Here is a 14026-nt window from a genome sequence, read left to right on the forward strand (position 1 = left end):
TATGATTTTAAAAATTCCATAGGACTACAGTTTCCTTCTAGTAACAAATAAGGTCAGAAGCCCATACATGAGCTTACGAAAATGAAAATATTTGGAAGAAAATGACTTGTTTTTAAGCCAATGATTTGCAAATGTATTTTGTCATCCAAACTACTATTACAAATGGCCTAATCGATAGCACATAATTACCATTTTCTAGATCAAGAACAGCTCTTTCTGTAGGTGCAAAGCACAGAACCGAGTTCAAGGTTTGCTCCCTCAATGCCAATCAATTTGTAGAATGGTATGGTAAACATGTGGTCAGAAAATGTACATTTAAGTGAATCTCTCACGGAAAGGCAAAGAGAAGAGGTAGCAATAGGGAATTGAGGCTGCTTTAAAGAGATTCAACCTGGATACATAAATTATGATCTATAGAAAGAGATTTGAATAATGATGATGGCTCTTTGTTTACAAATAGGAAAATTAATAACAGAAGATAGGGACATGTAATTCAGCTCAAACCCAGTTTTGTGAATAATGAACTGTCCATTGGGAGCCAATACTAGGTTTAACAACATACAGGAATCTTGTGGTTATAAGACTGAATAGCAACATGGCTAATTAACATTCTCTACACTCCAGTATTAGGGTGGGATACAGAGGAAGCTCAAATTAAATTTCAAATATGGGATTTACAGACAATGGAACCATAGCACACCTGCAAGGGAAACATCTGCAAAACCCATAGTAAGCTTTCAAGTCCATAAAAAAGCCATTGGGATGAAAGTGTGTTTTCAAACAAAACTTTAAATGGGATTTTGAATACCTCTAATGTAATTGTAATTCTAATAGTTGAGTATGTCTACCATGAGTAATCTGCCTGTTAACTAATCCTAGAGTACAGTTTGAAAACATAAATTTAGTGATCTCAGCCTTTTAATGGCACTTTCTTTCCTTTCATTTACACCATTGTGTTTTTTCCTTCCTGTGCCACTTCCTACACTGAACAGAAAATCCCTCTTTTCATCATCATCCTTTCTTGCTTTGCCTTTTACTCTACTATCAACCTTGGTTTTGTTCAGGCTGACCCGAGGACGGATCGCGGTTGTGACGGGGCTTCCCTGTAGATGTTGCCATAGGACGGTTTATCTTGACCGACCTAACAGGCTAACTACCTCTCCATTTCTGACCAGATACTGCCATGATTTTGGAGACATAGAGGTCAATACATGCAGAAGCAGATGACTTTGACCCATTATGTACTTACCTCTCACTCTGCGGCAAGACCCTCGCCTAAGGTTTCACGCCATTCCAGGAGTTCCATTGTAAACCCAGAACTTTCCAGGACCTGACTGTGATTAGTTGTCCTAGAACACAAGGTTTATACCTTCAACTCTTATGTGCGAGGAGGCGTATGGAATCTTCTGTGACAACTTACTCTAAAGCACTCTTTTTCATTTATAAGCCCTGAAGAAGTCCCATCTGGGAAGAAACGCGTCGGCTTTGTGGTGCTTATCTTTGAAATAAAAGAATTTTGGAAGTCAAGAAAACATCATCTTTCGCGATTTATTATATATGAACTATTGTTATTGCCATACTTTGTGGTGCACCTTTGCGGTTCTTTGCATTGAATTTAATCCCTATGGGAATAGACACAGTTGCAGTGGGTGCCAGTCAGTGTGCAAACAAACCCCAATTAAAATCTTGGGGGAAGAAAGATACGTGGGTTGATAGTTGGTTAGGTGCTGCCAGCAAGAAGGGTCCATCGTTAGGTTTCGTTTTTTTAACTTGGTTTTGTTCTGTACACTTTGGAAAAAAACTCAATGTTTCTAGAGTGGCAAAAAGTCTAATGCCATGCTCGAAATATTTTTGAACTGGAAAAATAAAGGTTATTTCATCTGCCAAAATACGCTTTCCCCCCTTCTCTCCTGTTCTCCTCTTGATATTTCCCACTTGCCCTACTCCACCTTGCGCTGTTAGCATACACACCGCTCTATCTTTTCCTTTTCCTGAGATAAGCCTGGCATTGTCTTCTAAAGTTATTGCCACACAATTTGTTTTGTTTTCCTTGCTAGGTGGGAGTCACTTCAGTGTCCGTTTTATACCCTGTGTCAGAATGTTGGTGGGGCGGCACATTTTATGACGGCATACCTTGCCTTCTGTGTTATCTTACCTCACAATACAGTAATATATGTAATTTATCATGAGACAAATCCTACTATGCTTCACACTTTGGGGCATATTTACAAGGAGATGGCGCTGCAGCAGCATCATTTTTCTGATATAGTGGTGGTGCAATCAGTGCTCCACAGTGCTCCATATTTACAAACTGATGCATTGGACCCAATGCATCAGATTGTAGAGGCCTGGGCCACTTTATACTTGCACCAGGTATAATGTATGCAGGGTAGGCATTCTCACGTTAAAAGCCACGTAGATCTGACGCAGTGAAATTTACAACTTTTCATTGTGTCACTCTACGACTTGACTGCGTCAAAATCCCTACGCCTTTTCAAACCAGGTGTAAGGATTGATGTAAGGCTTTTAACATAGGACTCGCCGCTGTGTTCTGACGCATTGCTGGAGTTGCATCAGTCTTATGACCAACTCCAGCAATGCGTCCCTTTAGCGCCAAAAGATTTGTCAGAATTTCAGATGCATCCATGAATCTTAGCGCCATGGTGCACTGTATTGTAAATACATAGCATTCATGGTGTTTTTAGGGTATTTGCGGCAGGCACAAGAAATCTTACGCATCGATGCTGATGCGTCAGTTCTTGTAAATATGCCCCTTTGTCTGTCAATGCTGATGCATACATACCTTCTCAATGTTGAACCCTTGCATCGAGATATCCTTCGTAGTCTGCCTAATCATTCCAATGGATGCAATGTTGGTAATGCGTAGTACCTCATGGATTACAGCATTGGTGTAAGGAACCCTCTTTCGGTCCTCATACTGGATGACCTGAGATTCACCAAAGACAGCGGACAACTCCTTCTGAACTTTCTCTGGAGAGAAACATTTACATAGATCTGAGGAATGGCACCATTATAGCCCAGAAATATCAATAGGTCTATAATAAGAACAATTGTTGGCAACAAAATCTCAATCCAAGTCCCTCCGATCTCAGCCCAAGTCAACTCATGTCAATTCAAGTCAACCCACACATGCTTTATCAATTGCAATCAAGTCCTCATTCCAAATACCAGTGTTTTGCTCTTTCAGATAATCAATTCAGAAATGTTATGGATTATTTTCAATTTATGTCACTTAAATTTTTTGTGAAATCTAGCCAATCGAGAGTGCTAGAATATAAAAGGCTCATGTTTTAAAAAGCCAGCAATAGAACTGGCAAGAGCAGTTTAAGTTACCCTCACCCTTATTGGATCTTATTCCTTAACATTGGTTTGTATGGTCCCTCCCCCAGCTAGAAATCATAATACCCTACACATCCCTCTATGAAAGAAACCAGGAGGCACATCCAATATAAAAATGCATCTCAAATGTGAAGCATGCATGTCTCTTCCATTTATAGCCAGTGTTTGCTCTGCCTAGTTACATATGCAGCTATGAGGTCTGTTATGTGACTGGATGCTAAAGAAGTCATAATGCAGCCAGTTGCTTTAGTTCTTTTGAGATAATGCCGCTGACTGGAACACATCAATGCCAACTTGGAATATAGCAGACTGGTTCTGGTGGTTGGTTGCAGAGACAATACCTCTTTATAGAAATCTTGACTCATCTTAAAATGAGAACAAGCCATTGTGAGGTACTATTTGAGACACAAGGAATGATTCTGATTTCAACAATAATAATCTAAATGTATTAGGTTGGTGTACTGCATTAACTTTTTTGTAATAAATCTCACACTGCTTGTATTTATTTTACTGATGTTACTTCTTCTGACTTCACCAGTGTCAGACGCCTGCTGCATCAATGTCATCAAAGGGAATATGATGTAATGTTCTGTGATGTAAATGGAAGAGGTTTCAAGGTTAGGTGCATCCAAGGCCTATGCTGGTAAGAGCGGTGGGGCCGGGTGGGGGAGGATTTCAACATAGTTCAACAGACGACAACAAGGGAAAATAAATTAAATGCTCCCTTGTCATCTTCCGTCAGAATCCCCCCCCACCCCAACCGGCCCCACCGCCCACTGATCTTACCTGCACAGGCCACGGCTGGTTAGGTGATATCAATTCTGACACACCTGGCATTTTGATGAATTGTTTTTGTAAACATGGCAATTATAGTCTATCAACAGGTATATTTGCGAGTGGTGCTTGTTTTAAGCAGCTGTGACACTTGTGGCATGCAGTCTGAGCTCCACTCTTAGGTCAGAACAGTGAATACAACATTCATCTCTTTGTGGAATGTTCTGCATCCCAGAAATTCAAACACACAGGAGCTTAGAGGGTATAGCTAGTAATAGGTCGCCCTCCACTCATAATACAACAACCAAAACAAGACCTAGACTTTTTGGGCACTTCTGAATATATCCTTCTGTTTTGAGCATACCAAATTTTTGCACTAATGTTGCAAGAAGCCCTTCCCCTGTCATTAATTTGTTGGGATAGTGGGTATAGCTCTGGATGGTGCCTTGTTTAACAATCGCCCATACCAAGAAAAACAGTGCAGTTGTGAGACAACACACACTTACACACTTAAGTGTCAACCGATACTACATAAATGACAAAAAAAGTAAGTGAGAGCGAGAAAACACCTCACGGGCGCACCACCAACGGGAACCTGGCAGGTACTCACCAGGATTGCCCTGTTGTCATCATTGGTGTTTTCAAGCTTGGAAAAGATAGAGTGAAGTGTCCAGAACACATGAAGAAATTGTGTCCAGAAATATGCAGTGAAGAGAAAGGAAAAAGCTCAAAATGTGACTTACAACATGTAAAAACACACATCACACATCAACACAAATAAATAACTTTATTCACCCTCTTGTGTTGGGTGTGGGAATCTAAAAATAGTAAGGGGGGTCACTACCTATCCAACCACCACTACTATACTTGCCGACATGTTTCATTGCCATATAAAGATTTTGGAAAATTCTTCAGGGCGTCATATACTTTCGAGCCACTGCATATGGACAATTTAGTCTGCACAACCTCTCACGGCCATTTCTACTCGTACCAGCCGGGGGATACATTTCTCATGGGGTTGTGGTAATATCACTCAAAAAAGGCCTTCCCCATCGATTTACGTGTGGGTGCAGGACCCCTAGTGGTGGATGGATAGGTAGTGACCCCACTTACTATTTTTAGATTCCCACACCCAACACAAGAGAGTGAATAAAGTTATTTATTTGTGTTGATGTGTGTTTTTACATGTTGTAAGTCACATTTTGAGTTTTTTCCTTTCTCTTCACTGCATATTTCTGGACACAATTTCTTCATGTGTTCTGGGCACTTCACTCTATCTTTTCCAAGCTTGAAAACACCAATGATGACAACAGGGCAATCCTGGTGAGTACCTGTCAGGTTCCCGTTGGTGGTGTGTAAGTGTGTGTCGTCTCACAACTGCACTGTTTTTCTTGGTATGGGCGATTGTTAAACAAGGCACCATCCAGAGCTATACCCACTATCCCAACAAATTAATGACAGGGGAAGGGCTTCTTGCAACATTAGTGCAAAAATTTGGTATGCTCAAAACAGAAGGATATATTCAGAAGTGCCCAAAAAGTCTAGGTCTTGTTTTGGTTGCTGCATCCCAGAAAAACATATTTAATTACATTTGTTAATCTATTAAATATGGTATTTCCCTGAACTTCTAAATTCAAATTGTACAGTGTATAAAAAAATACTTTCTATTGTACCCATTCAGGGTCTCACCTTGGATTTCTGGCCGATTCACCAGGTAGAGGATTGCCCACCGTAGAGTGGTGGTGGTGGTTTCTGTCCCACCTCCAAAAAGTTCAGCCACAATGCGGATCATGTTATGCTCATTAAACGTAGAGGTGACATCTTGAGAATCCTGGATGCAATAAAAACATTCACATTTAGTAGATAGGAAATATAGAGAGTGCATGACATATTGTGAAGCTAGGCCTCCTTGAGAACCGATGGATGATATAAAAGAGTTTAGTCTTGTTCATAAAATGGAATTGATGAACATTAATGTATCAAATTCTGGAAATTGTTTCTGTGTGAGAAGACCAGCATCTTCCAATGACGATGAGTAGAGTTTCAGATTTGTTTTGAAAGTACGTATAGATCACATTAGATATTGAAGTTTGGTGGAGGGTGAGATTCTCTACTCTTACATGGGTGGATTATAAATATGAATGAGAGATTATGTCTGCAGTTATTGGTGAGATTAATTGGCCTCTGTCTTGAGAGAAATGGAAGTCAACATGGTCTTTGTCAATGGGAGAAATTAGTAGAATCTATAACTTCATCCTAGTGAGGGATGATTAAAGCAATCTCTTTTTCAGCAAAAGAGAAACTGAACTAGTCAGGGCAAAAATGAAAGAGGAAAAGGAGGAGAGAATGATAATATAAATCAAAGGGTTGATGAGTAAAATATATTGATTCATGTTTGTTCTGCAAAGTGCAAAATATATTGCCCTTCAAAAGCTATATCATCTTTTCAAGGATTCTAGGTTATAAATGGGTTGCCGGGGCTTTGTTTGCAGAACGGTCCTTTAAGAACAGAGGAAAGGACCTGACATTGCTAACCTTACTGAGGCTTGTGGCCGAGTTTCATGTTATAGAGAAATTCTTACATTTGATCTGGTCTAAGGTCTGCCCAGAACCTCCTCATTGAGTGGGACTAATTTAAGACTACCGCCTCACATATCAAAAGCTACCCACGACAAATACATTTGGAACCTTGCTTTTGTTTCTGTCTATGACAATGAGTGCAACCATTCGTGGATCTGTTTGTCCCTGCACCTTAATCTTTTTGCTCAACATTGTATACCGTGTAATGTTTGATCTATTGTCCCTGCACCTTAATCCTTTGTTTGCTCAACAATGTATACCGTGTAAAGCGCTCTGATACCCTCACGGGTCATGTTCGCGCTCTATAAAACACAAAAATAAAAATAAAAATAAAATAAAAGCTGAGAGAATTCCTTCTTGAAAAGACCCGGTCGGTTGGTTTGTTAAGGAGGGACTGAAGTTATTCCAGAGTTGCGAACCAGAATTTCTAAAGCTTTTGCCTCAATATTTTTTTTCGAACAGAAATAAGGGCTCTCATTATGGGACCCGGATGATAACGATCAGTCCACAAAACCCTGTTTGCGCAGTGATGGGAATAAAAAAGTATATGGACATTACCGGGAGAAACAAAGTTTACACCCACTGTGGAATTGTAGTAGGTAAAACCTTTCAGAATGTAAAAGGTGAATAATGCTTGGTACTGAACATGCAAAAGTTTGTGCAATAACCACCAATATTAGGTTAATTTCCCAATAGTGGGTTATACCCGATAATAGTGATGAACTAGATGCAATAGCTATTCCTGACCAATGCATCTACAGGTTTTGGAAATGGTGCAGAGCAACATAACTTTGATTCACTAGGAGTGGAAAATGCAGATTTGGAGCAAATGTAGTCTGATTTATTAAGGTCAACACAGAGTCTGTTTTTCAACTATTGTTCTTTATTGATTCCTGTGGCATCTATTATAAAACAATTGAGACAAGAAGATCATAAAGTCAACTGTCACTGTGAGAAAATAATCATAACAATCTCTTTTGTGTGATGTCTTATTTTATGATCACTTGTGTTTTCCATATGCTAGATCACTTTACCGGAACCACAACTGATCAGTAAATGTAGCAGCAGCAAATACTCACTTGTGACATTTTAGTTTGGTAGAAATCTATGAAGTCCTGGGGCTGTTCAGACACTCCATTCTCTTTGTGAATTTTGATTTCCTTCTTCACAAATTCTTCCACAAAGGCATTGCCTTTAAAGAGATTGTTATGAGGTCCTGGAAGATGCCGCATCAGCCAGGGGAAAGTGTCATAGAGCTGAAGTGAAAGGCATGGGACATGGTTAAGAAGAATGTTATTTTCTGATAATATCTTCAGTTTATCATAGTCAATGGGGACAGTCTATTAGAGCACTTGCTGACCATTCTTTCTCCCTCTCCCTGAAGACATTCATGCCCTGTGTTTTTTCATTGATGTATGTGTGTATGTCTAAGACAAATGAATTAGCAAGTGTATTGCCAAATAAATAGAACATTTTGAGGATTTTGTAATGGTATGAACTTTACAGGAGCGTGGATACAATGCAGAGACTAGAGGAGAGAACATAAGATTACATCCTGCATTATTTCATCTTGATTCCACTATGGATCATTGCCTTCATTGGCTCTTTTCCGAAAGGAGGAATCCCTTCTCCTGCCCTTGTAAATATCCACACACTAGGGAATTATACCTTTGTTGTTTATACTATTCATTGGCTTCATCACAAAGATACAACTAAATGGTGATGGACAGGTAACACACCTTCTGAGATGAAGGTGCCCATTCTTCCTTGGAGCAGCACCCACCTGGCTACTAACACGGAGTACAATGTAAGGGTGGTAGTTCAGAAGGCTGTGAGATGTTTTCTTTTTTACCTGTCTAAGAGGTATTAGCAAGGAGCGCAAGACTGTAATTTAGGCTGGATTGATAATATGAATCACTGAAGAACCCCTCTTGAACCATCAGTATTGGTCTGGTCTCAGAACGAGGCGGTCTGAAGGAGCTTTACCTAAGTCATTCTTGATTGATGGATGGAAAGAAGAGTGAAAGGATCGGTGTAAGATGGATGCATGAAAGAATGGATGGGTGAGTGAAAGGGATGGTAAATGGATGGCTGGATGGAAGGGTGGATGGATGAATGAAGGATGGGTGGATGGATGAATGAAGGATGGGTGGATGAGTGAAAGGTAGGATTGATGCCGAATGAATGGATAGATGGAGTGAAAGGGTGGATAGATGCAGTGAAAGGGTGGATTGATGAGCGGAACCTTGGATGATTAAAAGAATGGATGAATGAATGAATGGAAGGAGATATGGATAAGTGAAAGGATGAATGAGAGAGTTAATAGGGGGATGGATGTACAATGTTTCATATATTGAAATATTCCATGAGTTTATTTTTTAAACTGCTCAATTATTTGTTTCACTGTGAGATGCTGGTTACATCCTGAAATGGGTTGCTCCCTTGGGCTCGTACTAAAACATTGCTCCAGTCCTTATTTTACCTCTTATCCAGATCAGCTCTTACTGCTCTGTGACTGTGCCTGACCTGAAATGTGAGTCCTTTCCTGGTACTCCTACTGTAATAGAATTTCAACACACAGGTTGATCATGGATATTTGTTTGAAGGAAATGTAAAGCTTGTAATGTATTGATTATAGGTAAATGCAGTGCAGAGTGCCCGGTATCAATCTATTCTACTTGACACATTTCGAATGTATTGCATCCACTAACTGCACGTAGTGCATTACTCACGATTAATATGTGACCCCCAGTTTCCCTATATTTTGGTGGGGTCCTTCCATTTACTTCTTCTTTCCAGGTAGCACTCTGTTATGTAGCTCTGTATCCAGTGTCCAAATCCCTTACACATAGCAATCCCAGCTGCTGCTAATCCCTGCCACTCTGGTCTCAGCTCTTTATTTTCTGTCACAGTCCCATTTCCTGGCTCAACACTTGACTCCTGCTGCTGCCCCACATGTTCCCAGTATTTCATGTGTTCCAATGGAGTAGCCAGAAAATTAAAGTACCCCAAACATAGAAACAAAGCTCTTATGGCACCAAGCAGGTAAAGAAGGTCATAGCAGCACACCCCAGAAAAGCTTGCTTGTCTCTTTCAATCCAGCATCTATCCATTCATCCTATCATCCTTCCATCCACCGGCTGATATTCACCATTTCTGGGGTGATGTGGCGAGCAAAATAACGATGGTTTAAACCCAGATCTGTGACTGGGAATGAGTGTTTGAAATGTTTTAACACTCTGCCCATCATTTTACTTTGTAATGTTACGATATCCACCATTTTACCTTTACATTCTGTCATCCATTCAGTCTTTCAACCATCCTTCAGTCTGTAATCATTCCTTTCATCCATCCAGCTGCCTATACATATCGAAACCTATCCAACCATCTTCAAACCTATCCATCAAAACTCATCCATACATCTATCCATCCACACGTTAACCCAGTCAATCATCCTTTCCCTTATCCATACCTCCTATCATTCATTCATTCCTCCTCATCATCGAACCATCCGCTCATAAATCCACCCTTTGACTCTATCCATCCACCCTTTCACTTAATCCATCAATTCATTCTGCATCCATCCTACCTTTCACTCATCCATCCATTTACCCTTTCACTCATCCATACATCCTTTCACTCACTTATCCATCCACTCTTTTACTCATCCATCCATCCACCCCTTCATCTGGCGATTCATTTAACCTCCCTCTTACTCATTCATCCATTTTTTCACACATCCATCTTACATCAATCCTCTCACTCTTCCATCCATTCATCCATCCATCCTTTCACTCATCCATCCATCATTTCACTCACTTATCCATACATTCATCCATCCATCCATCCTCTCTCCCTTTCACTCATCCATCCTTACATCCATCCTTTCACTCAAGCATCTATCCATCCACCATTTCACTCAACTATTCCATCTATCCACCATTCCTTCCTTCCCTCCCTCTTACTCTCCCACATCTGTAGCTGTGTCATTTTCCCTTTGTCTCCCACCCCAGTCCGACTTTCTGGTTGGTCCTTTTCTCTTATTGGTGTCCAAAGCCACCCTTTGAAGCTACAATGTTTTGTCTTTTCCATTCTGCTCCCCAGCTGCTGCTCTGCCCTAGGACTGTATTATCAAAGGCATACTATGCTGGACATCCCTAGTGCAGGTAACCTGTCCTTGTCCACCATTGCCCTCAAATTATTTTATTTTTGTGGACGAAACGTTCTGGCATGTTGTCTCTCTGGGTATTGAAGGGCTGCTAACGAGCTTCCACTGCATGTGTTTTTCAGTAAATCAGGGCAACCGTTCTAGGACAAACCAATTAGTATATTTGATGGCTGAGTCAGGGCAGCAAAATACTGCATGCAAATAGTGCAAGTGCATTAAAGGTAAAATGCACAATGTAAGACGATGGTAAGCGTTTGCCACATGCATGCCTGACTGAAACCTAGCAAATGGGCTGAGAAACATCCATGGTACACTGTTGTCAAGACTTCAGTTCGCCAATATTTTGGTTCTGGAGTAGCGTGCTACTAACCCAAAAGCGCTTCAACGCCTCATCAGGGGTAGCAAGCGCTACCTTACCCTCTTCTACCCCTCTACCAATCCAAATAACAGAGTAACATATCCACCGCTCAAATGAATTTCATATTTGACTATACTAATTCCTAATCCTTGTGGGTTCCAGAGCAGCATGCTACTTTGACGCCTCATCAGAGGCAGGAAGCACTATATAAATGCAATTACAATACAATTACAATACACTACAATATCACATGGACCCATTTTTGTCATTCAAATAATACATATGACATTAAGTAAGTCCAGTGCATGAGGGCTTGAAAGCAGCCATGTCCAGATGCGTACTGCTCAGACATGTAAGCTGCACCCACATGCATGAAGAAAAGGAAACCATGATATGAAAGAACTCTGGGACATATTATCAAGAAAGGGCGATACATTATCTCAGCTTTTATCGGCAGGAAACTGCAGCTAAAGCGGCGATAATGGGCTTGATAATATGCCCTTGTGAATTCCCATAGAAGCCCAGATTCTGGTGTTAACCATTCTTAATAATATGTCGCTCCAGAGGTGGAGGAGGGGGGTGGGGCGCCCTGCCTTTGCGTGCACAATTGGTATACATGCTTTATTTAACATTGCGGCGTGTGCTGCTTCAAGCAGCACCCGCCGCAATGTTAAATATACAGGATGTGACCGCCAGGGTGGCGGTCACATCCTAATCTGCACGGAGGGACCGCCGCTGCCCCTGTGGACAGTCCCTCCTACTCTGGGGTGGCGGACGGACCCAGGTCCGTCCGCCATCCTAAAGAGGCCCTTACTTTGGATATAATAATGTATTAATTAGCTCTAATGTTGTTTTCTGTTCTGGTTTTTACAATGAACATGCATATTTTGTAATGAAAGCCTAACTGTCTGATGTACTAGGGCGAACTTGGGAGTTCTTGCAGTGTTTAGTTATAGGTGCCTGACTACTTTAACCAGGTTAGAACTCAGCCACAGCTCATATTAAAATGGAGACTACAGTTTCATAATCCTATTTCCAAAAAGTACAAACCCACATTTTAGCCCATCACACTATCCTTCCCTTACCTTTTTACGACACGTCTTTGCCTTTCAACACTCTTAACTCCTTTGCTACTGACACCACACACAGGGTCTTAAACATCTTTCTACTGATGTTTAAGCAGTGAGTCTGAAAGTTATACTTGTGCCCATACACCTATCCCCGATCTTGCTGCCATAAACGTAGCCCTGTTTCTGAAGTAGATAACTTTACTATTTTACGATATTCACAAAATATGACTAGGACCCTCCATGGAGTTGTAGACGCCCTTCTGTGGATCCTGACGCCCTGGGAGAGGACCGTGCACCCCTGCACCTTAAGACTGCTGTAGCGCCTCGCCGGACCCTCTTCGCGGGTCCCGCAGCGCTTGCTTTATTGACTCTGGGAGCTGTCTGCGGGAGACCAGAGGAACGCGGGGCAGGTGAGCGAGCTAGCGGGGCTGCGAGCATTGAGGCAGGGACTCCAGCGTCCAGGAGTCCCTGCGCGCCCAAACAGTCACACCTGGGCTGCTCTCCCCGCTGGCCACGCCCCCCGCCAACGGAGCCAAAAGCGGAACACTCACTCGCCTTCCTGGGACCCTCCACGGAGTTGTAGACGCCCTTCTGTGGATCCTGACGCCCTGGGAGAGGACCGTGCACCCCTGCACCTTAAGACTGCTGTAGCGCCTCGCCGGACCCGCTTCGCGGGTCCCGCAGCGCTTGCTTTATTGACTCTGGGAGCTGTCTGCGGGAGACCAGAGGAACGCGGGGCAGGTGAGCGAGCTAGCGGGGCTGCGAGCATTGAGGCAGGGACTCCAGCGTCCAGGAGTCCCTGCGCGCCCAAACAGTCACACCTGGGCTGCTCTCCCCACTGGCCACACCCCCCTGTCCACCAACCAATCTCTCGTAGTAACGGGGTATAAGGCAGTTTGCTGGTACCGCTCAGCGGGAGCGAGCGGGAGCGCGCCGGGAGAAGCCCGGGACAAGGGCGGGACCGTCTGTGGCCATCCAGGGCCGGAAGAGGCCGGGCTGGGCCTATTCTCTTGTCCCCGCCGCCCACCCCCAGGTACTGAAGCTGATAAACAACCTCATTGCTTGTATTACACCCTGAGAAACCATGCCGTCCCCGGCAAGGGAATGCACCCCCTTAAGACAGGCAGGAACAAAAAACATGACCTTAGATAACTACTTCCCACGGGCGGGGGTAGAAGGGGACAAGGAAAACATGCTAAGTCGTCTTAGGGCTGAGCGGAGACGCTCTATTGACAATTTGAAAGGCCGACCCCTAGGAGACCATCCCCCTACACCTATTACAGATCTAACACTATTGGAAGACGTCCCTATCTTGCTTAGGGATGTCACAAAAACGCCCCCAGAAACACCAAGGACCTCAACTCCAGTGAGGAGCGAAAGCCCAACCAGGGAGACGATAGATCTAATTTCCCAACCCCCCCCACAAACAAAGCCTAGAAAAGCTAAACCCAAACAAATTGCTGCGCAGGGTGTATTTGGACCCCCTCCAAATAAACGGAGGAGGAAGTCGAAGGGTGCCCAGGTTAAAAATAAACCCAAGATCTCCCACTCCGACTTTGGGAAGCCACCTAAACATACCCCACCAACTGTGACTGTGGTGGGTGATTTACACCCTGTACCCACGGCTCAGGAGGGTGGGGCCCCCATTGTGCCTAACGAGATGGCTAGTAACACCACCAATGCCCCTCTTTCTGTTGCCCCATTGGGCAACCTGGA

General features: G+C 42.8%; 1 protein-coding gene across 1 annotated transcript in view; it reads right to left on the bottom strand.

The window, feature by feature from the left end:
- LOC147684120 (cytochrome P450 2J4-like) overlaps positions 1-14026 on the bottom strand; it is a 72808-nt gene that overhangs the window by 32818 nt on the left and 25964 nt on the right. The window contains exons 5-7 of the mRNA XM_086944498.1: positions 7794-7970; positions 5824-5965; positions 2804-2991 (exon numbers count right to left, since the gene is read on the bottom strand). Coding sequence (XP_086800624.1) covers positions 2804-2991; positions 5824-5965; positions 7794-7970 — 507 coding nt within the window. The remainder of the gene's footprint in view (positions 1-2803; positions 2992-5823; positions 5966-7793; positions 7971-14026) is intronic.

This window comes from Lissotriton vulgaris, chromosome 11, assembly GCF_964263255.1.
Source record: "Lissotriton vulgaris chromosome 11, aLisVul1.2, whole genome shotgun sequence".
In the NCBI taxonomy this organism is placed as follows: Eukaryota; Metazoa; Chordata; class Amphibia; order Caudata; family Salamandridae; genus Lissotriton; species Lissotriton vulgaris.